Consider the following 27,014-nt stretch of genomic DNA (forward strand, 5'->3'; position numbering starts at 1 on the left):
GAATTAGGCACATCATTGTCACTCTGGGGCTGCCTAGCGGTTAGGAGCCAGGTCCCCAAGGTGAGGGGGGATCAAAGGCCTGGTGGAGTCCTGCTGCCTACAGGCAGTGAGTAGGGGTGGATCACCCACAGCTAGTAGAGTCCCATCTCTTACCCCTCAGCTCAAAGTTTGCAGAGCACTGTCCTGGCTGACAAGCACCCACTCTGAAGGCTGGCATAGATCCAAATCCCTACCTAGTGGTTCTTCCTTTGTGAAATGGGCATAATCACATCACCTACCTTATAGAGTTGCTATGCGGGTTAAAGGAGACCTTGCATTTAAAGCGCGCGGCCAAACGCGGAATCTGCAAGATGTTCAGCAGATTTTGGTCTTCCTGCTGCGGGCGCCGGGCACCGGGGATTGAGGCCTCAGACGACTGAGTCTCAATTTTATTCTCAACAATTGGTTAAAGTGAGCGTCTGGACTGTGAGCCAGAGGAGGCGGGACGCTCCACACCCTCCCTCCACCCCGGAACCGGACAGGGCGCGGGCTCGGAGGTGAGGAGGCGGGGCCCCAGAGTCCGCGGCCGCGGCGGCTCTGCCTTTAGGCGTCCACCTCAATCTCCTCTTCTGTCAGGTGGGGCCCGGAGTCAGGCCGGCCGGGGGCTGGGGCGCCCCGGGGCAGCGCGAGGCGGCCCTGGACGTCGGGGGACAGCGCGCTCAGCGAGGCCACGTCTGCGCGCATCTCCTCCACGTCGCGCTTGAGCTTGGCGCGCCGGTTCTGGAACCATGTGACAACCTGTGCGTTGGCCAAACCGAGCCTCGCCGCCAGCCCGTCGCGCTCGGAAGGCGCCAGGTACTTCTGGAAGAGGAAGCGGCGCTCCAGCTCCAGCACCTGCTGCGCCGTGAACGCCGTGCGTGACTTTCGCCGTCTGCGGCCGGCCCGGCCAGGGCCCAGCGCACCCGCACCCGGGGCGGAGCGGCCTGCGGGGATAGGGCGGGAATCAGGCTTCGGCCCGGAGGACAACCTAGGGGTGGGTGCTCAAGCCCGGGCGGGGGAGGCGGAGGGAGAAGGTGGACCCGACCCAGAGCCGTGGTCCTTACCCAACCGGGTTTCAGGCGGAGGTGGGAGTGGGGGACATAAAGTGGAACGGGCCACCTGGGTATGGAAGGCAGCAGGCTTGAGGGCATCCTGCGGAGGTCAGGGAATGGGAGCAGAGCGAGACAGGACAGAGGAGAGCTGGCGCAGGGTCGGGCCACCTGGCGCGGGACCTTTGAGGCCTTCCGGAGCCCCAGGGAAGCGGGCCTGTAGGCTGGGGCCGGCACCCTAGGCGGGGCCGACCGCGGTCAAAAGAGGGGCATGATGAGTGCAATAGGACCTGGACCATACCGTTCTCAAGACTCATGGGGCGTGATGGGCACTCTCTGCTTACACTTCTTTAATGACCCGGCACCTCCTCCCCGAGCCCCAAACGGAGGTATAGGGGATCAAAGGGTAAGGAGGGGCGAAGTCTGTAGTCCCCGACCCCTGCCGCCCCAGGGACCTTCTGCTCCTGTGTCCTCTCCAGAAGAGAGCGGCTCGGAGCCGCGCGAGGTCACCCGGAGAGGCCCGGGCCTGCCTCCCAGACCTTTCTGCACCGCCCTTGCCCTAGCTCACTCGTTTACAGCCTCCGGCTCAGGCCTGTTGTCCCCTTCTCACAGGTCTCTCCCTGCCGTGACTGCCCCGCCTACAGCGAACGGACGCCCGGGTCACTCAGCGTTAGACAGACCGGCCCTGCCCTCGGCGTTGGCGGCCTCCAGGAGCGGCCGCGAAGCCTGGGAACGAATGGAGGGGAGGGGAGGCGCGGGAGACCAAGTCCCAGCACGTGGGTTGAGGGCAGGGGGCAGATTAGGGTGGCAGCCAGGGTGAACGAAGGTTCGAGACCGGGACCTGGAGGAGAGAGATGGGGAGAAGGCCAGGTCATACCGGCGCTATACCTTCAGAGGACTCCGGTGCGTGCCCGCCAAGTCCGCGGAGAGTTTTACTAGTCAGCTCCTCCAGCGCACACAGAGGCGACGGGGGACCAGGGTTCGACTCTGGAAGCGGAGACGTAGAAGGTCCTCGGGCGACCATGCGCGGGCCCAGGATGTCTGCGATGCTGAATAGGGTCCGGGGTGGCCGGGGCTCGGGTCCCGAGCTCATGGCCGGTCGGGCTGTGGCGGTCCCGCCGCCGGCTGCGCTCGGCTCCGCAGCTGCCTGGGCCCCAGCGCGCGGCTCCCGATCTGGGCCCCCCGCCTCGGACCCGCCCCCCGCGCTGGGCCGGAGCCCCGGGTGCCCCTCCTCCTGAGCCCCCAACCCCCAGCTCGGGGCTGGTGGGGCCGGTAGATGTGACGGCAGCGGCATTTCTACGGGGTGGGGAGGCTCGGAGAGTCCCGAAACAACCTGCTGTAGCGGGCTGCCGACCTGCTCCAGTGCACATCCTGGCTGGACTCTTCCTGGACGGCCCCGAGATTCTGTGTGCCACTGACTGACTCCCCGTCAAGCCGCTGCTCTGGCTCATAAACTAGCCGGCAATAAAATTGCTTCCCCTGGCCCCAGCGGATGAGGATTTGCAAAATCCCAAGGAGGGAGAATCAGAGATGACTGTTCTAGGATCTCCGATCCCTCCTAGGAAGGACCTCAGTCTCCCGACCTAGCCCCCGCGTCCCCGCCCCACCCCTGCGGATCGCTCTTAAAGAGGTCCCAGCGGCTGGAAGTTATTAGTGCGGCGGGAGGGGGCTGGGGGAACTCGAGACTTGGAAGGACCTGGCCTGGCAGAGCGTCTGCAACCCCGGGGTAATGAGGATGCGATGTGGAAGCAAAGGCAGGTGAGTGGACTCCTCCTGCTCCCTGGACCCAGACAGGTCCAGCAAGGCTCAGAGGCCCTGAGAAAGTCAAAACACATGAAGACACGGAGGACACCTGGACCTCAGGAGAGAGGACACAGCAAATTAGCACTCCTGCCTGGGCTGGGTCTTTGCCAGGGAAGACTGTGGCCTCCACAGTCACAGCCCATCTTTGCCTCCTTGTTAAGCTCCTGTCATTCAAATAAGGGTTCTCCAGCCTGAGAAGCCCAGAAACCACCATGTAGGAGCAGCAAGGGGAAGGGCCACTGGTCCTCCCCAGAGGAAAGTGACTTTTTTTTTTTTTTTAAATTTATGATAGAGAGAGAGAGGCAGAGACACAGGCAGAGGGAGAAGCAGGCTCCATGCACCGGGAGCCCGATGTGGGATTCGATCCCGGGTCTCCAGGATCGCGCCCTGGGCCAAAGGCAGGCGCCAAACTGCTGCGCCACCCAGGGATCCCAGCAAAGTGACTTGAAGCGCAGACTTCATGGACCCAGCCAGATCATGAGACAGAAACCCCTGCCAACTCAGCAACAAACTGTAAGGTCTGGGATATTCATTCCTATTTTATCTGTGTCTTTTCACTTTTCTTCTACACCTGAGTGCTAGAGTCCTGAGTGCTCACACCTGGGTGAGCACCCTGCGACACTCCTTTGTAGGAAGAAGGCAGCTCTGGGAGTGCTGCTTCATCAGTGGAGGCCCAACAAGGCAAGAGTTCTGTTCACACAAACACCCCAATAGCTAGGGGATTCACAGCCCCAAGGCAGTGAAGTCCCACCACTCTTGAGCTCACCATTCCTAAGGAACTCACCTCCACAGGATTCTTCTATTTTTTTTTTTTTTCCAATAGTGCCAAGAAGCCATCCCTCCTAGACTGTGTCATGTCACTCACCTCGGTAGATCTCTGCACCTCCCACCATTCATGCAGTGAGCCTCTGTGCCTGTTCCCTGGGGCAAGTGGAGCCTGCAATAGAGGCACCCTAGAGTCCGGGAGATGGAAGGCACCCGGGCCAAAGACTCCTTAACAAGAAGAAGGCACTTTGATAGTGAGGGTGAGGGAACCTCATGTGGCCTGAGGCACCGGCCTGGCCCACCAAAGATGAAGAAACACAAGGACTCCTTGTTGGTCAGCCCTCTACCCTCCCCCTGACACACCCAGACACTCGCAGAGTACCCTCCTGGCAGCCTGAACAACACACTCTAGCCCAGTAGGCCACCGCTGGGGCAGAGAGCAGAGCCACACCACAGCAGAAAGCTGAGCTACCTCAGGATCTTGTAAATTGGTTATTAATGGTGGGAGGTGGAGGGGGGCCAAGAATGATCCTCTCTGCTGGAGGCCTCAGTCCTCAGAACCATCCTGGTGATGATTTCACTTAATCTCCATTTAAAGAGGGTCCCAGAAGGCTGCAGGAACTGCGGACTCAGGTCCCAGGCTTGTCAGACACCTCAGACCTTTACTCACGTGACCTTCACTCATGCATCTTCTAAATAGCTTTTAGGTCATCTCTTCCTCTGCTTTCAATTCCTAGTTTGTGGGGAGCGCCCTCTCTCCTGAGGGGCCTTTGCCTTCCTGCCCTTCTCTCTCTCCCGCCTATCTTCTCCCCCCAGTAACCAGGCTCAGGTAATGGGGTTGGACAAAAGGGTTGGGTGACCCCCATTTGGGGGACAAAAGGGAAGGAGAGACTAGTAAAGGGAGGAGGCCACAGCAGAGCCCACTAAGATCAGCCCAGTGGCCAGGGGGCCAGGGACGTGTCCAGACAACAGTGGGGCCACAGGAGGGAACTTCTCCCAGCAAAGTCTCTGGAACCTGAGCTGGGAAGAAACCAGATCCACCGATGGGGGTAGGAGGAAGGTGAATGATTAATGAGGGAGATTAAGAGATGAAACCTGGGATCTGGGCTTGGGGGGGTGGGTGAGGGAGTGGTTTGCAGTGCTCAGCTGCCTTGTAGGCTCTCCCACCCACACCTCCCACCCCAGGGTCCAACCCTTCTTGTCCCTGGGCATTTCACAGAGTGATTCCTAGATACTCACCTCTCCACCCCCTCCCCGCCGGTGAGCGGTTTTTCTCTCTCAGCATTCTCAAGCAACCCATCCTCATCTCCCACCTCCCCTCACAATCCTTTCAGACATCCAGGGTCTTCTGCTCCTCCCTGTTGTGGAGCTCCCCACATTCCAACTTTCACTCCCCCAGGAAGACGCCTCCATTCCAATTTAAGGATGCCTTCTCACACTTCTCCTCACCTTTTCATATTTCCCCTTTCTTGTGGCCCCCACCTTCTCTGTCATTCCCTGATACCGCACTTTTCCACCACCTTGACTGCCTCAGCTTTCCATCTGGTGGGTTCCTTGACCCAGGCCCACCAGACTGCTGGCATGGAGATATGTTCAATAAACCACCTTTAGTTTCGAGTTTCCATCCCTGTGCATTCCTTTGAATTCTGTGAGTGTGGAGGGGCAACTGGGGATCCTCCAAAGAACCCCCTCAGGTGGAGAGTCACAGAGAGGTGCTCAGTCAGCCCTCCCCACCATCAGGGAGGTCCGTTAGCCAGGGGGAGGGGAGTGGAGTTTAGGGAGGAAACTCCAGGCAGCAGGGTGCGGGGGCGGGGCGGCTGCCCTTCTCGGCCACTTCTGAGGTTGTTTTCTCTTTCATAAAACTTTGTTGTGGAGTGAACTGACTCAGACACTTAACATTTTAGTTTCCTTTCTTCTAGGGCTGCCCCACCCCGTGAGCCCCTGCCAGCTCAACAAAGAACTCGGTGCGCCTGCTGCAGTTGCATGTGTGCCATGCTGGGGGAGCAGCAGGATACACAGACCCCCATCCTTTTCACACACACACACACACACACACACACACACACACACACACACCCCAAGACCCACTACTGCCCCACTGCCAATGAAGTCCCTTTTCCTTCCTTTTGCCCACCTCTGATGTTGCCAGAGACTGGCAAGGCTGAGAGGAACTGGTCTCCCCTGTGCCAAAGGCGGGTGCAAATCTCATCAGTGCTACCTCCCCCCAGGTGAGGGTGGCGTGCAGAAAAGGGCTAGATGAGAAAGGACAGCAGGGGCAAGGGCCAGCTTGACCCAGTGGGTGAGGACTGATGCCTCTACCCGGAAGTGCTGTGAAGTCAGGGGCGCCCCAGGGAAGGCCAGCCCAGCTGCACCCTGGGACTGCCCCATGGCTGCCTCTTTGAATTCGACCTGCGCAATCTGAGTCACACAGCTCAAAGAGAACCCTGGGCTTGATTCTCCCCCGTGGTGCAGATAGCAGATCGTAACCTGAGTGACGGTGGGGGACAGGGTCTGCGCAGTGCAGGCCAGGCAGAGTGGCAATGAACCCATAAACGGAGGAAGAGCAGCGCTCAGCTCAGCGCAGCTGGCCTGCATCAGCCACCTCAGGAAACAGATGGAGACGCACCATAGCTGCCTCTGCCCCCGCTGCTGACAGACAAAAAGAAGATTCTGCTGAGCTGGGGGTGAAGGGAGGCCACCGCTGCACCCCAGATCCAAGCCTGAGCACCTTCTGCTGGTCCTTGGCCTCAAGCCATGCACCGTTAAAAGCCTCATCCTGAGGCCTGGTCCCCAGGTCAGCCTTATCTTCTGACTTGGCCCTCTTGATGCCAAGCTGCTCCCAAGCCATAATCAGACTACTCCCTAACTCCTGCAGCTCCTTGGGGACCCTAAAGGCCCTCAGGAACATTTCTACTGTACTTCCCCCTCAGCCCACACATCATTCCTTAAAAATGCCCTTTCAGGCACTAACCCCTTCAGAACAGCCTCACATGGCAAGCCTGAGTGGGTGGTGGAGTCCCAGAAGAGATGGGGGGGGGGGGGAGCCCTGAGATAGATAAAATTAATCCCAAACATCAAGATATATACTGGTGTAGAGGCAGGCACAAAGAGGTGGGAAAAGCTTGGGTTCTGGCTTCCTGGAGAGAGGGTTTCCTGGAGGAAATGACACTTGGGCCTTGAGAAAACAGCCGAATACGGGGTGGGGGAGAGGCCCACTTCATTCTGAGGCCCACACATGGGACACTGGGAATCCTGGATTCCGCCAGGCTGACTGTTCTGTAGTGTCCCCACCCTGGTCCTCACTGCCTGTCCATCACACCTGAGGGCTGCTCCCTGCTCTCTGCAGTCTCCCCACATTGTGCTTTTCTCATTGTCTCCAAGCTTCATCTGTGTGGAGGGAAGACCAGGTCCAGGGCACACTGGTTACCATGCTCAGGCCCCTCAAACCGCGCCCCCCGCCCCCCCCCCCCGGCCCTGTCTCAGGCTCTCTTAGGCAGCTCACACCATCTTCACAGTCCTCCTCCCCTAGGTCTTCTTCTTCTTTTTTTTTTTTTGTAGTTTCCCCTAGGTCTTCTGCCATCACATCTCTATCCCCGGAAGCTCCATGCTTTCAGCCCTCACCAGGCACAATGACCCCTTGGAATTCATGGAGTCAGACTTATAGTATAAGGCGTGGGCTTTAAGCCTGAGTTCTAGTAGGGACGCCTGGGTGGCTCAGCGGTTGAATGTCTGCCTTTGGCCCAGGGCGTGATCCTGGAGTCGCGGGATCGAGTCCCACATCCCACAAGGCTGCCTGCATGGAGCCTGCTTCTCCCTCTGCCTCTGCCTCTCTCTGTGTCTCTCTCTCTCGTGAATAAATAAATAGATCTTATGTAAATAAATAAATAAATCACAAACTTGAGTTTTGGCAACATTTATGCTGCCTTCTCCATCCCTCTTGTCCTAGATTCAGCCACAGCCCTTTAATTTCCTTCAGGAACTCCTTGCTTCCTCCTCCATCTGTCACTGTCCCAGTTGGGCAAGCTTCTGACTATCCTACTGAGAAGCCATACAATAGGGAGACTGGCGAGTTTATTTCCAGAGCCCAAGGCTCATGGCTGGGCTCCTACAGACACGGAATGTTTGCTGAATTAATAATCAAGAGAATTAACAGTCCTGCTGCTTCCCTCTTGCTACTTGAAGCTACTTTTACTCTCTTGGACACTAGTTCCCTCTTCTCATCCTGGCTTCACCTTTTCCAGGGACCTGAAAGCCTACTGAATCCAGTGTCTCCAACTCAACATCCTTGTGCTCCCTGTGTCCCACCCCTCAATTGTTTTTGTTTTAGATTCCTCCCATAGTGCAATTCTTTGAAATTTTCTTTAAAATATCACTTTCCTTTAGTCCCGCAGTGGCCACTATCCAACCCTAGGCCTACCCTCACCACTCCTAAATTAGGACACCTCCACTCAAGCCTGTAGTCCTATGCTACAACACTCAAGTACAGTGAGAGCTCCCCTGTAAAAAGCCTTCCCTTCACCAAAAAAAAAAAAAAAAAGAGTTGGTATGGGTAACCTGGTTCCACTTAGCTCACCTTCTGAGTTTTACATGTGTAGGGTCCTCTACCCCTCTCCTTTGGCAATTCACTGAGGGACCACGGACATAGAGAGGCCCTCCTTCATGATGAAACTCAGAGGATTTCTGAGGGAAGCAGAACACAGAACAAAGCATGAGTATGTGGAAGGCAGGCAGGGAGGAAGAAAACAGATGCTTTTTTAGAGTTTTTATTTCAAAAAATAAAGCCGCAGTTAATTTCACATAAATATCTGGGGAGGGAAGGGGACAGGGATGTGGTGGGGGCTTGGCCCCTACCTCCTCTTCTCTTTCACACTGTATTGTAAAAGCAAAGGGGATGGCTAAGGAAAGAACAAGCAGAAGAAGCAGTCAGTGCAAGTGTTCTTACCTCAGGTGCCCCCTCAGCCCATCACTGCCCTGGGGACCACCATGGCCCTGGCTTACCTTGCCGAACCAGCGGGAGAGCCATATCTGCTTCATGGTCATGTGATCTGGGAGAACTTCATTGTCAAAAAGGAGCTGTACCTAGGAGGGAGATGAAGGCACGGCTTTAGGAACTCCTCTTTCATGCGGGTCAAGAGCTACCTTGGTCTGCTAGAGACTCTGTCCCTCCCTTTGAGCCCCCCTGTTCCCCCAAAAACCTCCCATGGGAATACTCACATGCTGGGGATTTAGCATTAAGCGGTGACATAGGACCCTCCGGAGATGACGAACTTCGGCTCTAACAGAACATCGGACATATTTGTTCTGGGGATAGGGAGGGAAGGGAAGTGGACAAGGGTGTGTGAGGGAAGGGCCACAGGGAGGTGAGTCTCCTTAGAGAGGCCCTCCCCTCAGCCCCTCTCACCTGCAGGATGCTTTTATTCTTGTCTTTGCCAGAACTGGGGGAAACAGACACAGGTTAGCGAGTCTGATCTTCTCCCATCCCCCACCCGGAGCTAAGGTATACTCTCTTCAAGGGAACAGATGCTCCCTCACTGCTCACTCTCTCACCAAGCCCCACCCTGGCTCTGAGTCACTGACACTGTCACTTCAGACAGCTCATGACCTGCCTCTTACCTCAGCCGCTCCAGGCACAGGCTCAGCTGCTCATCATAGCGGTAGTAGTGGGCTTTAGAGTGGTCGAAGCTGCTGAAAGGGAGGCCGAGGTTGCTCAGGGCTGGCTCTAAGAAAGAGTAGTGAGGAAAAGTGGCACAGATCCCATATTCCTTTCTCCCCAGAGAGCAAAAGTAGGCAAAAGGAATGCTCGAGGGGCTTTACCTTACCCTCCTGCTGCCAAGGGACATACCTTCCCCACTGGGTTGGGTGACCCGGTCCAAGCCTCGGGACTGGTAGAATTCTCGAATCCGTTTCTCTTCACCTAGAAGGGAACGGAGTGGGAAATGAAGTATTAGCCCTCCCTCATACTTGGCCCTGGTGACTGTCAACCTCTTTACCTATGCGATTCCCACCAAAGCCCTTGTCACCTCAGGTTGCCACCCAGCATCAGTCCTCTAGAGGCCCCTCAGAGTTGGGTTGGTCACTCACTGTCTTGTAAGCCAGGCACTAGCTTGTACACGATATCCTGCATGACCCGGTCTAGTTTGAGGTTGAGCAGTGGCTGTGTCTCGTGGATCTTGATGTTGCACATGGGGCAGTACTTACTGGTTTGGAGGTACTTCACAATACAACTCTTGCAGACTGCAGGGAAAAAAAAAAAAAAAAAAGCAGACTCTTAGGCCCTCTGGGAATCAGGTTCATGGGCTGAGTGGGGTGCCTGGATGGTTGGAGCAGGCAGCCAACAGTCTGGCAACCAGGTTGGTGAGGACTAGGGCCTGGAAGAACCAGCCAGGGTCCAGGGCACTCACAAGTATGAAGACACTCTGTGATGGTGGTGGCGTCCACGAAGTAGCCAGCGCACAGGCAGCAGACGATGTGCTCATTCAGGTCTTTGATCTTTACTCGGACCTCCTCCTGCGGACCCACTCTCCGTCACCGATTACCCCCTCCAATCCCAAATCATACGCCTTCCCAACTGGGGAGATGCCTTTCATCACACCCCACGGCCAAGCCTCGCACCCAGCGCGATCCACAGGGGATCTGCTCCCCGGAGCTGGAACTTCCCCTCCGCCCAGCAGGGGGCTCCGCACACAGCTGGGGCTCCCTTCACATGGACTACCCAGACCTTCCTTTCCCAGGGGAGACTACACGATGTGGGCGGCACAATGCGCAAGCGTCCTAGCTCGGAGTTTGGCAACCCGACCGCAATCGCGCAGGCGCATTGGGCGACCTGTCTCTGCGCAGGCGCACTGGGCGGCGGGCCAGCCACCGCCCGTCCTCTCTCCGGCCCCAGTTCGCACCGCTAGCCGACCACAGCAGTAACCCTGCCGCCCCTGCACCTCGTTCCGTAGTGGGTCCATCTTGTACACTGACTGGAGCTGGTTCCGAAGCCTCATCGCGATCGCAATCTGGCCCCCCTGAGGAGACGCCATCTTAAAGGCTGATCCCGGCCTGCCACTTCCGGTGCCGCCTGCGGGGCGGGACTTGTCGCCCAGTAACGAGGGCTTAGGTCTTTTCGGATTCGCTGACCCTTTGTAAGGCCCCGCCCACGTCCCTTTCTCCCCGTGTGCTCACCTGAGTCCCACTGGCCCCTCCCCCTCCTCAATCCGTAATTAGAGAGGGGGGGTTGTGGAGAGTGTCCTATCTCATTGACGTCTTGTAGTAATCATCACAATAGACCCTGCCCTACCTCAGGACTAACTTTTGGCGCCTGCGAAAGACTGCCCCCTTCTACCCCAAAGGGCCCAGCGGTCTCCGCCCGCTGCGACTCTGGGTCGTCGATCTCCTGTGACCACGACCCCGCTGAAGAAGCCCCTCGCGGGTCCTTTCCTCGTAATGTCGCCCTCGTCGGCTGACGCGTTCGCGATACGGAGCTTCATCCAGATGGCAGGCCTTCTCCCGGCTGCGCGGCGGGAGTTTCTCGGGGCTTGCGGAGTCTCGGAGAGGGTGGCGGGGAGGGAGGGACCCCCAGGGACTTGGTAGTGATCTTATTCGGCCCCCCCTCCCATCCTCCCCTGCCGCCGGGGCTGAGGGGGGGGCAGACCCTAGTTAATGATGATGATTCAATCATCGGCGCCTGCGGAGGCCTGGGACAGACTAATGCAGAGCAGATGCCGAAGGAGGAGGGGAGGAGGACTGAGACACTACCGCACAGAGCCACGCCAAGCAGCCAGTGCCTGCAGTAGCATAGGCCCTCCCCGTACTTGAGAAGGTCTCAGGAGCTCTAGACCTTGTACACCGCTATCCCTAGGTACTTCCAGTGCGATTAAAAACCAAGGATAAGTTTACTGTGAAGTATTAACATCAAGTACAGTTGGAGACTCGAAGGACAGATCCCAACGGAGACCACCAAAGGCTTTCTGGACGAAGTGGGACTTTGTGTGGGCACAATTTAGAGAATGGAAGGTGGGATGGGTGGATAAGAAGAGTGGTGGACATAGAAACGAAAGGCAGGGATCCCCGGGTGGCGCAGGGGTTTGGCGCCTCCTTTGGCCCGGGGCGCGATTCTGGAGACCCGGGATCGAATCCCACATCGGGCTCCCTGCGTGGAGCCTGCTTCTCCCTCTGCCTGCATCTCTGCCTCTCTCTCTCTCTCTGTATGACTATCATGAATAAATAAATAAAATCTTAAAAAAAGAAAAAAGAAAGGCAGAGTGGAGAGGGGAATGACCGGACAGAGGAACAGGAAAAGGGCCAAGGTGTGGATTTGAGAGTAGTGATAAAAGCAGGGCCTAATGGAGCTGGGACTCTAGCCTGAGGGCAATCGGGAGCTAGCTGACTTCTTTGAAGGGAGAAAGTTACCCTGTGAAAGAAACATTTTTTGCTCATTTATCTTTGAGTTGTTGGGGGGATAAGCAGCAAGAAGTTATGAGGTTAGTGATTTTTTAAATCAACCCCTTCTCACTACAGCCACTGCTTACCTCCCTGGTCCAAGATACCATCATCTGTCCTCTGGATGATTGATTGCAGTGGCTTCTTGTCTGCTTTCCTTGCTTCCACGTTTCCATATGAATAAAAAAGGATATAAGGAAAGTTTTTTGAGTTGATGGATGTGTTTATTATCTTGATTGTGATGGCTTCATGCGTGTACACATACACTTTTATATACTCCAATTACGTACAGTTTATTGTATGTTTTACCCTAAGAAGCATAAAATTTTAAGATCAGGCATCTTTTCCTTAACCTTCCAGTAGCTTCCCTTTTCAGAATAAAAGCCCAAATCCTTACAATATTTCAAGGTTTTGTGTGGTTCTCCAAGTCACTTAGTCTTTCCAGCCATGCTGGACCCCATACCATTGGTTACGGTATAACACCAAGATATACTTGCATTATCACCAACTTGAAATGCTCAGATATCCAAATGGCTCCTTTCTTCCTCCAGGTCTTTACTCTGTGAGGCCTTCTGTGGTCACCTTTTTTTTTTTCCTTCATAGCATTTATTATTATTTAGTATATATTGTCTTGTGTTTTACCTGTCTCCCCCACTAGAATATAAGCTTTCTATAGCAAGGATTTTTTTTTTTTCCTGTTGTGTCTGCAGCTCTATCTCCAGTGCCTGGTGCATGGTAGATGTTCAATCAAAATTTTCTGGATGAACAAACAAATGAATGTAGGTGGTAGTGTTGGCCTAGATTGGGTGTTATCAGTGGAAATGGAAAGAAAGGGCTGCATATGAAACATTTCAAAGAAAAGCATAGGAGGGAATGAACGAGGAGCTTGGGAGAGGAGCATGTCCTCCAACCTGTTGGACTTTAAGGTGACTGCAGCAAAGGTGGGTGGAGCTGGCCAGAAGGTTAGGACAGAGAGTCTGGAACACAGGTGTCAGAGCCAAGGATGGAGGTCTCAGAGTTTTCTGAGTGGATATAATAGATGGGACTATTAGAACAGCTAAAACCTTGAACGGAGAGGGAAAGCTAAAGTCAGGGCACTGAGAATGCTCAGTCTCCAGTGGAAAAAGCAAAGTCAGTAGAGAAAAAATATAACCATTGACTATGAAAGAAACCAACAGGGATAGTTCAAGAAATAGTTGGTGATCAACAAAGCAAAACATGTCATAGAAGTCTTCAATAATGGACACTGGAGCTCTTTGAAAAAGAGTATAGTGAAGCCAAGTTGTAGTGGGTTAAAAGAATAAATGATGAGGGACGCCTGGCTGGCTCAGTTGGTAGAGCCTGCTACTCTTAATCTTGGGGTTGTGAGTTTGAGCCCCACACTGGGTGTAGATATTACTTTTAAAAAAAGATTTTATTTATTCATGAGGGACACAGAGAATGAGAGAGAGAGAGAGAGGTAGAGACACAGGCAGAGGGAGAAGGAGGCTCCATGCAGGGAGCCCGACCAAGGGACTTAATCCCGGGACTCCAGAATCACGCCCTGGGCTAAAGGCAGGTGCTAAACTGCTGAGCCACCCAGGGATCCCCAATATTACTTTAAAAAAAAAGATTAAAAAAAAGATTTTATTTATTTATTCATGAGAGAGACACACACACAGAGGCAGAGACATAGGCAGAAAGAAAACAGGCTCCATGCAGGGAGCCCAATGTGGGACTTGATCCCGGGACTCCAGGACTACTCCCTGGGTTGAATGCAGACGCTTAACCGCTGAGCCACCCAGAGGTCCCTAGATATTATTTTAAAATTAAAAGAATAAATATTCAGGAAGTAGAGGCAGTGGTTGTGCAGAGTACCAGGGAAAGGAAAAGCATAATCTCTCTTGAAGAGTCAGGCAAAGATTTTCATCCAGGTAAAAGAGACCTAAGATAGTTGGGGATAGGAAGTACTAAGCTAATGAGAGGAATGGGGACTGTCCTGTGGGAAAGATACTGCACAAAAAGCAGGAAGGAAGGGACAGCACAGGAGCACAGGCTGGGAATATGCCTCTTTCTGTGAAGCTGCAAACTTGAAGGTCTGAAATGTTGAAGAGTTGGGGACCATATGCACACAGGACATGGTGAGACAGATGCAAAGGAACGTGTATGGCATCAGAGAGGTAGAGACCAGAGGAATTCCTAGGGCTGTGGCTGACGGAATTCCATACCCTCTGTTCTTGAAGTAGGGCACTATTTTTTTTTTTTAATTCCCCAGTAGATGTGTATACATTACTGGGTTTGTGACCATTCTCCTCCAAGGGTCAGCTGGGCAATCTCTGGGTGGCAGTGTCATCTATGCTGATCTCAAAAGGCAGGATGAACAGTCAGCAGGTATATAGGTCTGCACGATGCTGCCTCTTCCTCCCTCACTGATTCACTTAAGAAGGATGTATTCAGCCCAGTTGGAGACACACTGGTGCCCACCCTTTCCTCAGAGGCCCACTCACTAGAGTGGGGAAAAGAACTGACAGATTCCTAACCCACAGGCCAGTCCCCTTCAGAGTCTTTATTTACTTTGCCCTCTCCCTAGGCTCTCTGTTCTCATTCAGGGGTCCAGCCCAAACTGCCTCTGGAGGTTTTCCCTAAACGGCAGAAGTTTCATGTCCCCAGCACCCCCACCTTTCTCTGCTGAGAAAGGGTGCTTAGGCTTCTGGGAAGGGCTAGGGGAGGTGATAATGTCTGACTTTCCCTCCAAAGATAACAACACAGCTGCCAAATTGGCGGGAGGCCTCCTGCTCCCCTTTCAGAGGGACTGTCAGCAGGGTGGGGAAAGGGCTGGAGAAATTGGATAGTGGAAAAATGGACATGAAATTGGGGGGGGGATGTCACATATCATTGATGCCAGCTGCCTCCCTCCTCCATGGTTCACCCTCTTCAGATTGAGGCCTCTGAGAATACTGAGGGAGGGCCTGGTGCCTTTAGCGGGGAGAGTCCATTCCCTTCTTTATTTTCTTTATCTTCCTGCCCAGATGCCCAAATATCGTTCCTAGTTCCCTGGAGAGAAAAGACCCCTCACCCTGCCCGAGGCGCAGGGCTGCTGCCCATCTGCTGGGGAGAAAGGAGAGGCAGAGTCTTTCCCAGGAGATCCTGGAGATTCAACTGGAAGACCCGGTGCTCCCAGGAAGACCCATCTACTAGACTTAGAAGGCATTTCGGTTTACACGGGTAACTGGAGCTGAGCACCAGAGTGGGCTGGGGTCTAGGGGCGAGGGCTGGCACAGCAGGGCGGGGTCCTTTGGCTACCACGTGTCCAAGACAGGCTGAGCGGCTCATCCGTGCCCACCCGCCTCAGAATGGTAGGAACACCCCCCTCCCTGCGCCCAGTCTCACCGGCTCCGAGGCGCCAGGGCCCCCCCGGGGCCGGGGCGGGCCGGGGAAGGTAATGTAATTCCGACCCAGCTAACCCGATTATGGCGGCCTGCACCGGGCCGGGCGGCGGCGGGGGCGGGTCTAAGGCGCAGGGGCCCGCCGGGTCCGGGTCCCATCCCGGGAAGGACGCGGAGTTCACACACTCCCAGCTCCAGGGTCCCCGGCCGGAGGTCACAGGGTCATAGAGCGCCTCCAGTCTTGCCCCACCTCCCATCCCTGACACACTCCAGGCACAGTTTCTGGGGTTTGGGTGGGGAGAAGCGTCTGCGGGAAAACGAGGCGGCTGAGACCGCCGGAGGCTTCATTGAGGACCCACGTGTCTCCGGAGGCGATTTTGTCCTCCCGCCGTTGAGGGGGGAAATGTGTGAGAACTGACTTTCTAGGCGTAGAGTGGAGGCGCAGAGTCCCGCGCTGGTGGCCCCCCGTGGGGAGCGCAACGCCAGCCCCGAGCTCTCGTCCGCCTTAGTCTTAGTCTGGGTTGAGCCAGTGCTCCGCGTTCACACCGATTTCAGAAAATCAAAATTCTAAGAAATACAAGTACTGGCGTTCCCGGAAGGAGGAGGTAGGGACCCCCGGGAGAGGCCGGGAGGTGCACCAGGACCGCCGGCCCAGAGTCGGCCCAGAGTCGTTTGTTCCCCGCCCTAGCCCGCCAGACGCGCCCTGCTACCCGCTTCCCACACCTGTCCTCTTCCCGGGCCTCCAGCTCGCCGGCGCCGTTCCCAACCGCTTCCCATCGCAGCCAGGAAGCCACAACGAGATTTGGTCTTCGAGGACACTTAGGCAGGGGCCACAACGAATCTGGGAGTCGGCAGGCAGGACCCATCGCGAGGCGAAAAGTGGGGGCTCTGGGAGGAGGCACCTGTGAGGAAGCCGGTGAGGCCGAGGAAGCCCAAAGGCGGAGGCCGGCGAGGATGGAGTTGCTGTGCGCATCTCGCCTGACTCAGCGCGCAGCGGCCCAGGCTCTGGCCCCTCCCGTGCGGAGCCCGGTTTCTAACACCCTTGCCACCTCCCCCCTTACCCCCACCGTCCCCGCCCGCCAGTCGTCCCCGTGTTTGGCGCAAACAGGCGTCTCTTTCCCTTTAACGGGTGCGGCCCCGCCCCTGCCCTACCCCCAACCCCCACTGCCCACCCAGTGCTGATCTGTCAGTCACTGCCCCATCCCCAGCCGGCCAACCCTCTCCCCTCGGGCTCGGGCAGAGGCCCCGGCAGCCCAGCGTCCATCTGCGCCTCAGCGACAGCAAGGGCGCTCCTGGGGTCCCCGCCGGTCGCGCTCCCCCGGGATGCGAGTCCCTGCGCCGACGCCCGGCAGAGGCCGGCACGGGCGCGGCTACTCCCCCCCGTGCACGGGGATGAAGCTGTCCCGGGGGCCCCGGCGACCCGCAGCGGCCACCCCCGCGGGCCCCTGAGGCCGCCGCCCCGAGCGCTCCGCTACTGGGCTCCCAGAGTTGCCTGGGGCGCCCTTCCCAACCGCCAAACCTCCAGTGGTCCTCCTTAGACCCGGACCCATGGAGCCGGCGGTCCTGGCCTCGCACAACCTCCCGCACCACGAGCCAATCAGCTTTGGCATCGATCAGATCCTGAGCTGCCCGGAACCCCCCGGGAGCGGCCTAGGCCCGGGTCGCGCAGGCCAGGGCCATGGGGAGAGTGCGGCGTTCTCGGGTGGATTTCACGGAACCTCAAGCTACGGTCCCGCGGGTTCGCTGGCCCCGCTACCTGGCAGCTCCGGCATGGGCCCCGGCGGCGTGATCCGCGTCCCGGCGCATCGCCCGATGCCGGTGCCGCCGCCCGCGGGAGGCGCGCCAGCGGTGCCTGGACCCTCGGGCTTGGGCGGAGCCGGGGGCCTAGCGGGACTCACCTTCCCTTGGATGGACAGCGGCCGCCGCTTTGCCAAGGACCGACTCACGGGTGAGGTTGCCCGACCCTCCAGCGTCCTGCCCCACACTGTCCCCTTTTCCTCATCTTGATCCTTCTGCTCCAACTCAAGTTCCCCGTACGCTCCCCGCCGGGATCATCCCAGGGGATGCTCCCCCAACATGCATCTCTTGGTCCTGATGCTGAGAGAGGCAATGGGGAGAGAGCTGCCGTCGAGGTCCGCGCCCTCCTTTGCAGTCTACTGTCCACCTTGCGGGTAGGGCAGGGTGAAGTTCCGGGGGCCGTCTCTTCCTCCCCCAAGGGGGAGGGCCATATCTAACGAGGCCCTTTCTTGTCTGGAGGCCTTTGCTGATGCGGGGCCGGCCCGAGCTTGGGGCACCTAAAAGGGCTGCCCTGAAAGCCCTGCCCTGTTCTTTCTTCCTTTAGCCGCACTCTCGCCCTTCTCCGGGACACGCCGCATAGGCCACCCCTACCAAAACCGGACCCCCCCGAAGCGGAAGAAGCCGCGCACGTCCTTCTCCCGCTCGCAGGTGCTGGAGCTGGAGCGGCGCTTCCTGCGCCAGAAGTACTTGGCCTCCGCCGAGAGGGCAGCGCTGGCCAAGGCCCTGCGCATGACCGACGCTCAAGTCAAGACTTGGTTCCAGAACCGGCGCACCAAGTGGCGGTGAGGCTCGGGGCGCGCGAGGGTTCGCGGATGGCGTCGAGTGGTGGCGCGGCGCGGGCGAGGAGCGGCGGGGCGGGCGAGGAGCGGCGGGGCGGGCGAGGAGCGGCGGGCCGGGCGAGGAGCGGCGGGGCGGGCGGGGGCCGGGCGAGGAGCGGCGGGCCGGGCGGGGGCCGGGCGAGGAGCGGCGGGCCGGGCGGGGGCCGGCCTCGCTGACCCGAGTCTCCGCTCGCCCAGGCGCCAGACGGCAGAGGAGCGCGAGGCGGAGCGGCACCGCGCGGGCCGGCTGCTCCTGCACCTGCAGCAGGATGCCCTACCGCGGCCTCTGCGGCCGCCGCTGCCCCCAGACCCGCTCTGCCTGCACAACTCGTCGCTCTTCGCGCTGCAGAACCTGCAGCCCTGGGCCGAGGACAACAAGGTGGCTTCCGTGTCCGGGCTCGCCTCGGTGGTGTGAGCGACCGCTGCCCGACCGGCCGAGGGCTCTAACGGACCGAGGCGCCGCGCGGAGCGCCGGGCCAGGACCACGGAGCGCGCGGCTGCCCACGCCGCGGCTCCGTGGTAGCGCCTGTGAGGAGGAGCTGGCTTTGAGGCTGTCGTCGCGGGTTTCCCGGCCACCGCGGGCCCCTGGGCTGGCGTTGCGAGGTTGCGCCGCGCCTTTAGACGTGGCCTTTCCCGCCATTTCCCACTAAACTGCGGTCGCACGGCGGCTGGAACCTGCGGAGCCGAGGAGGCGGGACTAGCAGTATGGTAGCCAATGAGGTGAGGGGAGGGGGCGGACTGGCCAATGGGAGCTGCTCTCCTGAGGACTCTGGATTCTTCGGAGGGTGGGTTGGAGCCGGGGTTCTGGACCCACAGAGCCGGCTAAAGGTGGTGCTGGGATGGGATGGCGGCAGCTCCCACTGCCGGGGTCTGTACCAAACGTGGGACGGAAGGAAGACACCAGTGAGAGCGGAATAATGGAAGAGGTGCTGGAGGGCAAGAGTCTGACTGTGACAGGAACCAGAGAGTTATCCACACTGGGCATCTCTTTCTTCCATTGTAAAATAATCGCTAAGGATACCTTTCTGACTTTCAACCTCATGTTGTCGTGTGTGTTCAACCTGCTAACTCCTTGAGCCGCACAACGCACTTGGGCGGCAGGCAAGACGGATATTTATACGCCTGATGAAAGAGAAAATCTAGGAACACTAATCTGGCTCTGGTCTCCCCTCGGGACAGAGAGGAGAAAGGGGGAAACAGTGGATACAGTGGCCCCTAAAGGGCCCAATGGAGTTAGGGCTAGCAGAATATGGCAAATAACTAGGAATATTTAAGAAGAATCAAAGATAATTCCAAGGTTGGAAATGTAGAGGATCAGGAGATCAATGGTGTTGTGGATAATGAAGGGAAAATTGAAAGATCGGGGCAAGATCACTACAGGCAAAACTGAATGCTAGATCTAAAGGGAATACATTCTGGAAAAGTGCTTTCAGGGGAGGTTGGTTGACATCTGCATAGAAGTGGAGATAGAGGGCATCCCTGGGTGGCTCAGCGGTTTGGTGCCTGCCTTTGGTCCAGGGTGTGATCCTGGAGTCCCGTATCAAGTCCCGTATCAGGTCCCGTATGGGGCTCCTGGCGTGGAGCCTACTTTTCCCTCTGCCTGTGTCTCTGCCTTTCTTTCTCTCTGTGTCTCTATGAATAAATAAATAGATAAAATCTTAAAAAAAAAAAAAAGAAGTGTAGATGGAATGATGAGAACAGATAGACTCTCCAAGGAAAGAAACTCTGAGAAGGAAAGCAGCATTCTAAGGATTAAATCTTTCTTTCCACCAATTTCTTTTTTTTCTTTTAAGATTTTATTTATTTACTCATGAGACACACACACACACACACACACACACACACACAGAGGCAGAGGCACAGGCAGAGGAAGAAGCAGGCTCCATCTAGGGAGCCCAACGTGGGACTGGATCCTGGGTCTTCAGGATCAGCCTGATGTGGGACTCCACCACAAGACCCTGGGATCGCTACAGGACCTGAAGGCAGACACTCAGCTGCTGAGCCACCCAGGTGCCCCCAAAATTAGTATTTTAAAGGAAGAAAAGGGAAAGGAGTACCCAGCTGGAAAGAAAGGAAAGCATGATGTCCCCAAGGTTATTAGAAAAGCTTCAGCATGCTGGTGGGCCAGTGGCTGCTGGGAAGCTTGTTGGTGGAAAGTTGAGAGTTTGGGGGATGGCTGCAATAGCCTTGAGGTTTAAGGAGTGGATCTAAGTTGTATGTGGGGGAAAAAAGGGAATATTTTGTCTGATTTCTTATAGCATTCTCATTCTTCCTCCTCCACTGGTGGGAGTAAGATAGAGGGAAGTGATCTTTGGGCAGGGTCAGAGACCAACTATAGTCAAACTACACATTTTTCTGGGTTAGTGTCACCTAGGTTAGTCATACTGCAAAGGCTCGACCACAGATGGGAACCAGGCAAGAGCGTTTTGCTGGAGAAGCTGGTAGATACTGTGTCATGTCTAATTCCTGGATGTTGTATATGCTGCTGCAGAACCAAACTCAAATTTGACACCATAGGGAAAGACCTTTTATAAATCAAAATGAAGCACACAGAGTCGGGTTTGGTATGAGCTGGGGGTTTAGGGGGTATATCAGTCGTTCTCTAATAAATAGAACAAGGCTAAGGAAAGGGTACAACCTTATGTATCCCGTGGCTTATCCAATTTCCTCTATTTTCAGTCCACCGTTTCTTGAGACTCAGGTTCCAGGATTTACATTGGATCCTAACCTTTGGCCTTCTAAATCTGGCTGGCTGCCTTGGTGCTAGCCTGAGGGAGGATCTAATGCCTTGAGATGAGCTCAGTTCCATTCCTTAGGCAGGTCACTGCAGGACACAGGCATCTCCAAACTCTTGGGTGGAGGGTGATTCACTCTCTATTGAAGAATCTGTCATTTCTTCTCTCAGCTCATTCAAGAGGTCTCTGCTCTCACTGGGAGGCAAGTTACTCAGGAAGTAGGGAGGGGCCAACTCTACCAGCCTGACAGAGAGAGTCACAGTTAGATGATTTCTGCATCCTCTCTTATAATGCAGATTTTTAAACTTCTTCCCATCCCTTCCACAAAACCTGTCCCCTCAAATCACTTGTCACTACAAAGCACTAAGATAATCCTTTTCTCCTCAAGGCTCTCTAACTCCCCATCTATAATTATAGCCCCAAGAGGAGGAATGGGCAGTCTAAGAGGGGGTGTCAGGGAACTCACATCTGTGGTTGAATCTCAGAAACAATGGAAAGGCAGTTGTCTTTGGAAATGGAGAAACTATGGTAAAGCACCCAGGGCGGAGATCTGGCTGGAGACCTGCGGCTTCGGTAGCAGCAGTATGGGGAGAGCTGGGCCACATGCTTATGTGTCAGGAGCAGGTAATTTCCAGTTCCATCTGTGTCTCGGGCCACCTCATTGAAAAATATAGTGAAAGAGTAAGTAAAGGAGAAGAGAAAGATAGTAGAAAAGAGAAAAAGGGATCTGAGAAAGAATTAGGAAGGGTAGGATGAGTATTAAAAGTAAAGAATCATCTCTAGGTTAGAACCCCTATCATTTGGCCTGCACCCCAACACCTCAAAGGAAAAGTTTCTTCTGGTTCTAAAAAAATCCTTTGAAGGATCACCTGGACCATAATTTCAGAGGTGGCATATCAATTTTTGATCCTTCTGCTTTCTGCTCCTTTTATGACCTTCACCCCAACTCTTTCCCCTAACCTTAAGGAAGTATCCTGACACCAGTGCTTTCTGAAGGTCTCTGCGATTCTGCTCAGAGCCAAAGGCTGGCTGGGACAAGGGAAGCTCAATTTGTTGCATGAGTTCTAGGAGTTCGCCTCGAAGTTTCTGGGCTTGGCACAGTGCTGCCCAGTTTAACCCCCGAGCCTGGCACCAAGCCTCGTCTGCTCCACCTAAAAGAGGAAAGGGAACAGCTGCAGCTACAGAGAGATCCCCCAAGAGAACTCAGTCCTTAGCCAAAGGGACTCCTCCTGGGCATAGAGATCTGCCAGCTGGTTGCACACTACTTCCGCTCTTTGAAAATCTGGGATTTTATAAGAAGATGCAGAGTGGGCTACTCACTCTGTATAAAGGCTTCATACACCTGGATCAGAGAACTGTGGTCGCCATCCGCATGTTCCAGGGCCCGACGCAAGGCAGCTTCTTCTGCAGAGAGTGGAGGATGGGTAAATCCCGGAGCAGCTGGAAGCAGAAGAGAGGAAGGTCATTTTGGGGAATGAAAAATGATAGCAGTACAGAAGAGAGGGTGAAAAGGCAGGAAGTGTCACTCTGGGAAATTTATTCAAAAGCCATGGATAACTTCTAGGTGCTTTGCACTTTATTAGACTTTGAAGATAAATAAATGAAAGATAGTCTCTGCCCTCAAGTAGCTTAGAGTCCGGTGGGAGACATAAGCAAACTTGATCAGCACAACAGGTGTGTGGGCCAATATTTGAAGTTTGATTAGGAATTACTTCTCAGTAGAGAAGGGGCAGAGAGAATCTGAACTGTGGACATGGCAAGGAACAAAAATTAGTAGCATGGCCTGTTTGGAGAACTGCAAGCATGTAGTAAGGCTGGATGTGTTGTGCCAATGAGTTCACATTCTGTCTAGAAGATAAAGGATAGCTGTTGAAGGAGAGTTTTGAAGGAAGAGTCCAAATGTTTAAAGAAGCTTACTTGACAAATTAGGAGGCTAAAGGAATCCAGGCTGAGTGGTGGTGAGGGTCTAATGTTGGCATGGAGAGCAAGTATGGAAACAAACAGATGAATTAAAAAAACATTTAGGAGATAAAAGAAAGAACCTGGAGAATGATCAGTCTAGAATGATGGTAGTGGAGCTGCAGAGACGATTGTATGATTTTGTGATGGTGGTAAGGAAATAGTTTAAGCAAGTGCTTGAGTTCTGTTCTGGACTGGGGTCCTGAAGACAATTCTGATAATGTCCATCAGGAATCAGATATATAAATCTAAGATTCAGAAGAATGGTATTGGCAAGGGATACAAGGCTTGGAAATTTTAAGTGTAAAGATGGTACTTGAGGCTATGGGTGGGTGTGCATGAATTTGCTCAGAAAGTTCAAGGAATGAGAAGACAAAAGGGGCAAGGATGGAACTCAGAGGTCTGATTTACAGTGGATGAGTGGAGGACACAGTGCCAGGCGAGAGATGAAGAGAACAGAAGAACAGCCAGGGAAGTGGGATGAAAACCTGGAGGAGGGAGTCAGAGAGGTTTAGGGAGGGGATGGTTTCAAGGTGGGAGTGGTTGGCATTTTCAAGTGTCAGAAGGTCATAAAGAATAAGGACTCAGAAGTGTTCAGCAGGTTCAGCCTTGGGCCTGTTGGTCCGGTAGGTCAGTCGGTCAGGGTGGGCATAATGGTGGGGGGAGGTCACTACGGAGCTGGGAGATTTGTCAGTGTTGTTGCGGGCCCGAGGCTGGTAAGGAGTGGGTGGGAACACACTGGACAGACTGGGATAGAGGTGATTCTGTCGAGCTGTAGGGGAGTAGAGGGGTGGAGGGAGAGGGCTGTAGAGCTTTAGTAATAACAGGAGAGATTTGGGCATGTTGGAGGCAAGAACCGGCGTTGGGAAAAGGCTATCAGGACAGGAGAGGGGTAACAGCGTAAAGCTGTTTTTTGGGGAACTGTAAGGGCTCTTTAGGGAAAGAGCTAGCCTTTGGAGTGCCAGAACACCTGAAAGGGCTGGGAAGGACTGAAGTAGCCACATGTAGATACAGAGAGAGGAGTGATTAATACCAGTGAGCATGGCGGCAAGGGTGAGCATCTCATCCACACAGTTAAACTCGCAGGAGGCCAGCAGGGCTTTGGCCAACTCAGGGGGCAGGGGGAACTCTGATAGGATGACTCCCAGGTCTGATAGGTTCCCATCATCATCCAGAGCTGCCAGATAGTCTAAGTCTTCCAGGGCCTGCATCAGTGCTTCTGGAGCTGGTGAGGAAATAGAGCTGCTAGGATAGGAAGTCTCAGAGCCTGGAGGTCAGGAGGCAGGACTTGGGCAGGACAGGGGCTCACCAGGCCGGTCCAAGAAGTGACACTCCCCTGGCTCTGCAATCTGTCTCCTCTTTAAAAGTAACACCATGGGGCTCAGATTCTCTTCACATACCCTGGGTGGGGGCAGTGGGGGCGCCTCTAGTTCTAGGAAGGACTCAGGATATAGGCAGATGCAGGACCCTGAGGGGAGAAAAAGCTGGGAAAGATCTTGTAGATTTCTTAGGGTTTGCGTGTGGTGACTCTTCCTGTTTGATCTCAGTAAGGCCAAATGCTCTTACCTGGTGGGATTCCTCTTGCCCGTAGTCTTCTTGCCTCTGCCTGACACCTGCTGATTGGTCTCAACACTTGGGATTCTGCTCGGATCTGAGGATTGTACACCTGTCACCGCCCCCCAATCAAGGCCAAGACAGATCAAGAGTGGGCCACTTCTATCTTTAGCCCACTTATCCCCCCCATCTCTCTCACTCACACTTCGAAGCTCCAGTCCTGAGTCAATGACATGTCGGATAGAAGGGAGGGAGAAGGAGAAGTCAGCCAGCCAGTGAGTGACCACGACCTTTCGGGCACCCAAGTCTATGTCCTCGTATGCAGCCTGAACAGCTGGACCATGTCCTGGGTGAAGGGGCAGCACTCGTGGTGGAGGCCCTCTGAGAGCCAAGGGCTCCATCTCTCTGGACAAGGATTCACAGCACTGCAAAATTTCCTGAAGAGAGGGGTGGGGCATTATGGCAATTCTCACCTTTTTTTTGGTGACAAACCCCTTTGAAAAACTGATGAGAGCTAGGGCTTTTCACTCTGAAAAAATGCACATACTCCCATAAAGTTATTATAATTTCAGGAATTGACTGAGCCACAGTCTCTGCATTAGATGGATTCAAAAAAGGGTAGACCTCTTTACCCTGAAATCTTTGAGTTTTTCCTAAGGATTCCAGCATAGTAAATACTACAACTCCAATGTTCCGAACAAGCATTGCTCCAATTCCCCCAGGAAAGGAAGGTGGCATACATGAGAACCTCCTTCTGCAGCCCATTTTTACCTCCTCACTGGGCAGGTATACTAGCACATCTCCTGGAGCCTCCTTCGCACACAATTCAAGCACAGCTTGGCAGGCAGCTTCCACCCGATCAGTAGGGACAATGTCCCTGTATACAGGAGTGGGACATGTGCCAGGCCCTCTGGGTACATGCACGATAGTTGGATTGCCCCAGAAGGCTTGGAGCTTAGGTTCAAGGGCAGGGTCAGTAACCACAACCACTCTGGAGTCTCCTGGAAGATTTCCCAGCTTGGCATTTTGCAGTAGCCCCTGGAGCAGATCTGAGGCCACTGACCGCTCTTGAGCCTCATCCAGCACCAGCACGCCCCAGGCTCCAGTGCCCCGGGTTGAGGCCACCTCCTGTAGAAGCAGCCTGTCCCAGCAAAACCTGTTGACATTGGCAGTGGGTAGAGGAGTCAGTGTGGACACTGAACATCTCTAGAAGTCCAGGGGAACATCTTCTCATAGGGCCTAGATTTTAGATTTTTCTGATTTTGGGTCAGAAAAAGACTGTGAACCCGTATTGAGACCCACGACCTTAATGATGACACTTTTTTTCACAAGCTATACTCCAGCTGGGAAAGTGAGACTCATGATGAGGGTGAGGTGGACTATCTAAGGTCCCTGGCTGGGTTTAAGGGCTTAATTCAGCCTGTCTCATGTGTGATCTAAAGCTGGGCTGAGGGAGGGTTTGGTGAGATGTCAGAGGACTGGGCTTGTTTTCTATTGGGTAAGGGAAATTAGACTTGGGTCAGGCCTGCAAGAGGCCTCACCTGAGCAGGGTGTCTGGCCCAGTGCAGTCCTCCTGGGGAATGCTATATCCAACCTCTTGACCCAGGGTTAGGTCCATCTCATCAGCAACCCGCACGGCCAGGCTCAGGGCTGCCAGAGGGTAGGGCTGAGTGACAGTTACTCGGCCTTCCTTGAACCCCCTGGCCAGTGCAAACTCTGCACACCACTGAGGAATCTGGGATAGGAATAGGAAAGGACAGTCAGCGAGATGCAGGACTTCAGTCAGATGTGCAAGGGGAGCTGTGGCCATTCTCATGTGGGGAGTCCCCTGGTCCTTCACCAGCCACCCTGGGGTCAGTCTAACCGGTCACCCTTTGACCACTCCCCTATAACCCCATGCAGCCCAATCCCCACCTTGCCCTTGGAAGGACCAGTTCTCTGGTCCCTTTGTCTACTCCCAGAATCTCCCCCACCTGGGTGCTCTTGCCAGAGCCAGGCTCTCCAGACACCAGCACCACTCCACTGGGGCTACTCTCCAATTGCTCCAAGAAGATAAAGCGAGCAGCCCAGATGGGTAAGGCTCGGCGCTGTTCAAGCAGCTCGTAGTAGCGGGAAGAGAAGGGGAGCCCATCAAAGGGGTTCACAGCCAATTCAGACTCCCCGGGGCTTGGGCCAGACTCTTCTGCCAGCCCAAGAAGCTGAGAGGCCATGGTAAGTGACTGGCAGTACCTACAGAAGGCAGGGCAGTGATTAAGGCCTCGTATTAAATGACTGACACCAACTTCCCACCCTCAATCCCTAACTTGTACCCTCAGGTGGTAATGCGCTGGGGTCCATCCTTCCCAGCATTTCTTGGCTGCAGGAAACAGTGGAGACATGAGTCTGAAGGTAAGGGACTATCAAAAGTGGACTATTAACCTGTAGTCAGGTAGTAAAAATCCTATGGCTAACACAGGGGGCATCTGGGGTAGCAGGAATTATGGTAACCCATGGAAAGGTCCCAAGGGGAAAAGGATAAAGAGATAAGGACTAAGAAGAAAGGAGCAGGAACCTGAGAGCAGGGCCACAAGGATCCTGGAGTCAAACCTGCTTGCAGCTCTGAGACGTGTCAGGATGGCAGCCAGGTCCAGACCTACCCAGCCAGTCACCACGGACCCAGACACACCCAGACCCAAGAAAAGTACAAAGGTAAATTCCGGCTCCACCCCTCCACCACAGGCCTTGGCT

The 27,014-nt window shown here is 55.0% G+C and overlaps 4 protein-coding genes across 7 annotated transcripts; 1 reads left to right on the forward strand and 3 right to left on the reverse strand.

The window, feature by feature from the left end:
- Positions 1-413: 413 nt before the first annotated feature.
- On the reverse strand, positions 414-2,505 carry LBX2 (ladybird homeobox 2). The gene is made up of 2 exons (XM_025994478.2): positions 1,956-2,505; positions 414-962 (listed from the first exon to the last, which is right to left on the reverse strand). Exons 1-2 carry the CDS (start codon positions 2,359-2,361, stop codon positions 583-585), a joined length of 786 nt encoding a protein of 261 aa, XP_025850263.1. The 5' UTR covers positions 2,362-2,505; the 3' UTR covers positions 414-582.
- Positions 2,010-10,771, reverse strand: PCGF1 (polycomb group ring finger 1). Of its 3 annotated transcripts, none has more exons than XM_072767013.1 (11): positions 10,568-10,768; positions 10,037-10,142; positions 9,717-9,869; positions 9,478-9,549; positions 9,249-9,354; positions 9,037-9,070; positions 8,850-8,936; positions 8,634-8,714; positions 8,487-8,530; positions 8,209-8,315; positions 2,010-2,054 (listed from the first exon to the last, which is right to left on the reverse strand). In XM_072767013.1, the coding sequence occupies exons 1-10, from the start codon at positions 10,658-10,660 to the stop codon at positions 8,258-8,260; spliced, it is 834 nt and encodes a 277-aa protein (XP_072623114.1). In that variant the 5' UTR covers positions 10,661-10,768; the 3' UTR covers positions 2,010-2,054; positions 8,209-8,257. The 3 variants fall into 3 exon arrangements, with proteins under 3 accessions (XP_072623114.1, XP_025850261.1, XP_025850262.1); XM_025994476.2 differs by lacking the exon at positions 2,010-2,054 and adding an exon at positions 3,578-3,807 and having other exon boundaries at positions 10,568-10,771; XM_025994477.2 differs by lacking the exons at positions 2,010-2,054; positions 8,209-8,315 and having other exon boundaries at positions 8,383-8,530; positions 10,568-10,766.
- A 6,115-nt stretch (positions 10,772-16,886) lies between these two features.
- Positions 16,887-21,465, forward strand: TLX2 (T cell leukemia homeobox 2). The gene is made up of 3 exons (XM_025994678.2): positions 16,887-17,372; positions 17,766-18,003; positions 18,238-21,465. Exons 1-3 carry the CDS (start codon positions 16,973-16,975, stop codon positions 18,452-18,454), a joined length of 855 nt encoding a protein of 284 aa, XP_025850463.1. The 5' UTR covers positions 16,887-16,972; the 3' UTR covers positions 18,455-21,465.
- On the reverse strand, positions 20,544-26,948 carry DQX1 (DEAQ-box RNA dependent ATPase 1). 2 transcript variants are annotated; one of them, XM_072767020.1, is made up of 12 exons: positions 26,839-26,948; positions 26,261-26,516; positions 25,829-26,022; positions 25,059-25,443; positions 24,491-24,724; positions 24,300-24,384; positions 24,043-24,201; positions 23,767-23,958; positions 22,095-22,214; positions 21,735-21,925; positions 21,241-21,431; positions 20,544-21,017 (listed from the first exon to the last, which is right to left on the reverse strand). In XM_072767020.1, exons 2-12 carry the CDS (start codon positions 26,495-26,497, stop codon positions 20,861-20,863), a joined length of 2,145 nt encoding a protein of 714 aa, XP_072623121.1. In that variant the 5' UTR covers positions 26,498-26,516; positions 26,839-26,948; the 3' UTR covers positions 20,544-20,860. The 2 variants fall into 2 exon arrangements, with proteins under 2 accessions (XP_072623121.1, XP_025850252.1); XM_025994467.2 differs by having other exon boundaries at positions 24,300-24,399; positions 26,839-26,930.
- Between the last annotated feature and the right edge of the window lie 66 nt (positions 26,949-27,014).

The sequence above is a fragment of the Vulpes vulpes genome, chromosome 8 (genome assembly GCF_048418805.1).
Source record: "Vulpes vulpes isolate BD-2025 chromosome 8, VulVul3, whole genome shotgun sequence".
NCBI lineage: Eukaryota > Metazoa > Chordata > Mammalia > Carnivora > Canidae > Vulpes > Vulpes vulpes.

What these genes read in the sequence shown, in the direction of transcription:
- LBX2 (XM_025994478.2), bottom strand. Translation starts at nt 2,361, where the DNA reads ATGCCGCTGCCGTCACATCTACCGGCCCCACCAGCCCCGAGCTGGGGG. An exon ending in CGCACCGGAGTCCTCTGAAG is followed by an intron (nt 963 to 1,955) that starts GTATAGCGCCGG and finishes CTATCCCCGCAG; the next exon opens with GCCGCTCCGCCCCGGGTGCG.
- PCGF1 (XM_072767013.1), bottom strand. Translation starts at nt 10,660, where the DNA reads ATGGCGTCTCCTCAGGGGGGCCAGATTGCGATCGCGATGAGGCTTCGG. An exon ending in CACCCAACCCAGTGGGGAAG is followed by an intron (nt 9,355 to 9,477) that starts GTATGTCCCTTG and finishes ACTCTTTCTTAG; the next exon opens with AGCCAGCCCTGAGCAACCTC. An exon ending in TAATGCTAAATCCCCAGCAT is followed by an intron (nt 8,715 to 8,849) that starts GTGAGTATTCCC and finishes TCTCCCTCCTAG; the next exon opens with GTACAGCTCCTTTTTGACAA.
- TLX2 (XM_025994678.2), top strand. Translation starts at nt 16,973, where the DNA reads ATGGAGCCGGCGGTCCTGGCCTCGCACAACCTCCCGCACCACGAGCCA. An exon ending in TGCCAAGGACCGACTCACGG is followed by an intron (nt 17,373 to 17,765) that starts GTGAGGTTGCCC and finishes TTCTTCCTTTAG; the next exon opens with CCGCACTCTCGCCCTTCTCC. An exon ending in AACCGGCGCACCAAGTGGCG is followed by an intron (nt 18,004 to 18,237) that starts GTGAGGCTCGGG and finishes CCGCTCGCCCAG; the next exon opens with GCGCCAGACGGCAGAGGAGC.
- DQX1 (XM_025994467.2), bottom strand. Translation starts at nt 26,497, where the DNA reads ATGGCCTCTCAGCTTCTTGGGCTGGCAGAAGAGTCTGGCCCAAGCCCC. An exon ending in TCACTTCTTGGACCGGCCTG is followed by an intron (nt 23,959 to 24,042) that starts GTGAGCCCCTGT and finishes TTTCCTCACCAG; the next exon opens with CTCCAGAAGCACTGATGCAG. An exon ending in TCTGAGATTCAACCACAGAT is followed by an intron (nt 21,018 to 21,240) that starts GTGAGTTCCCTG and finishes TCTCTCTGTCAG; the next exon opens with GCTGGTAGAGTTGGCCCCTC.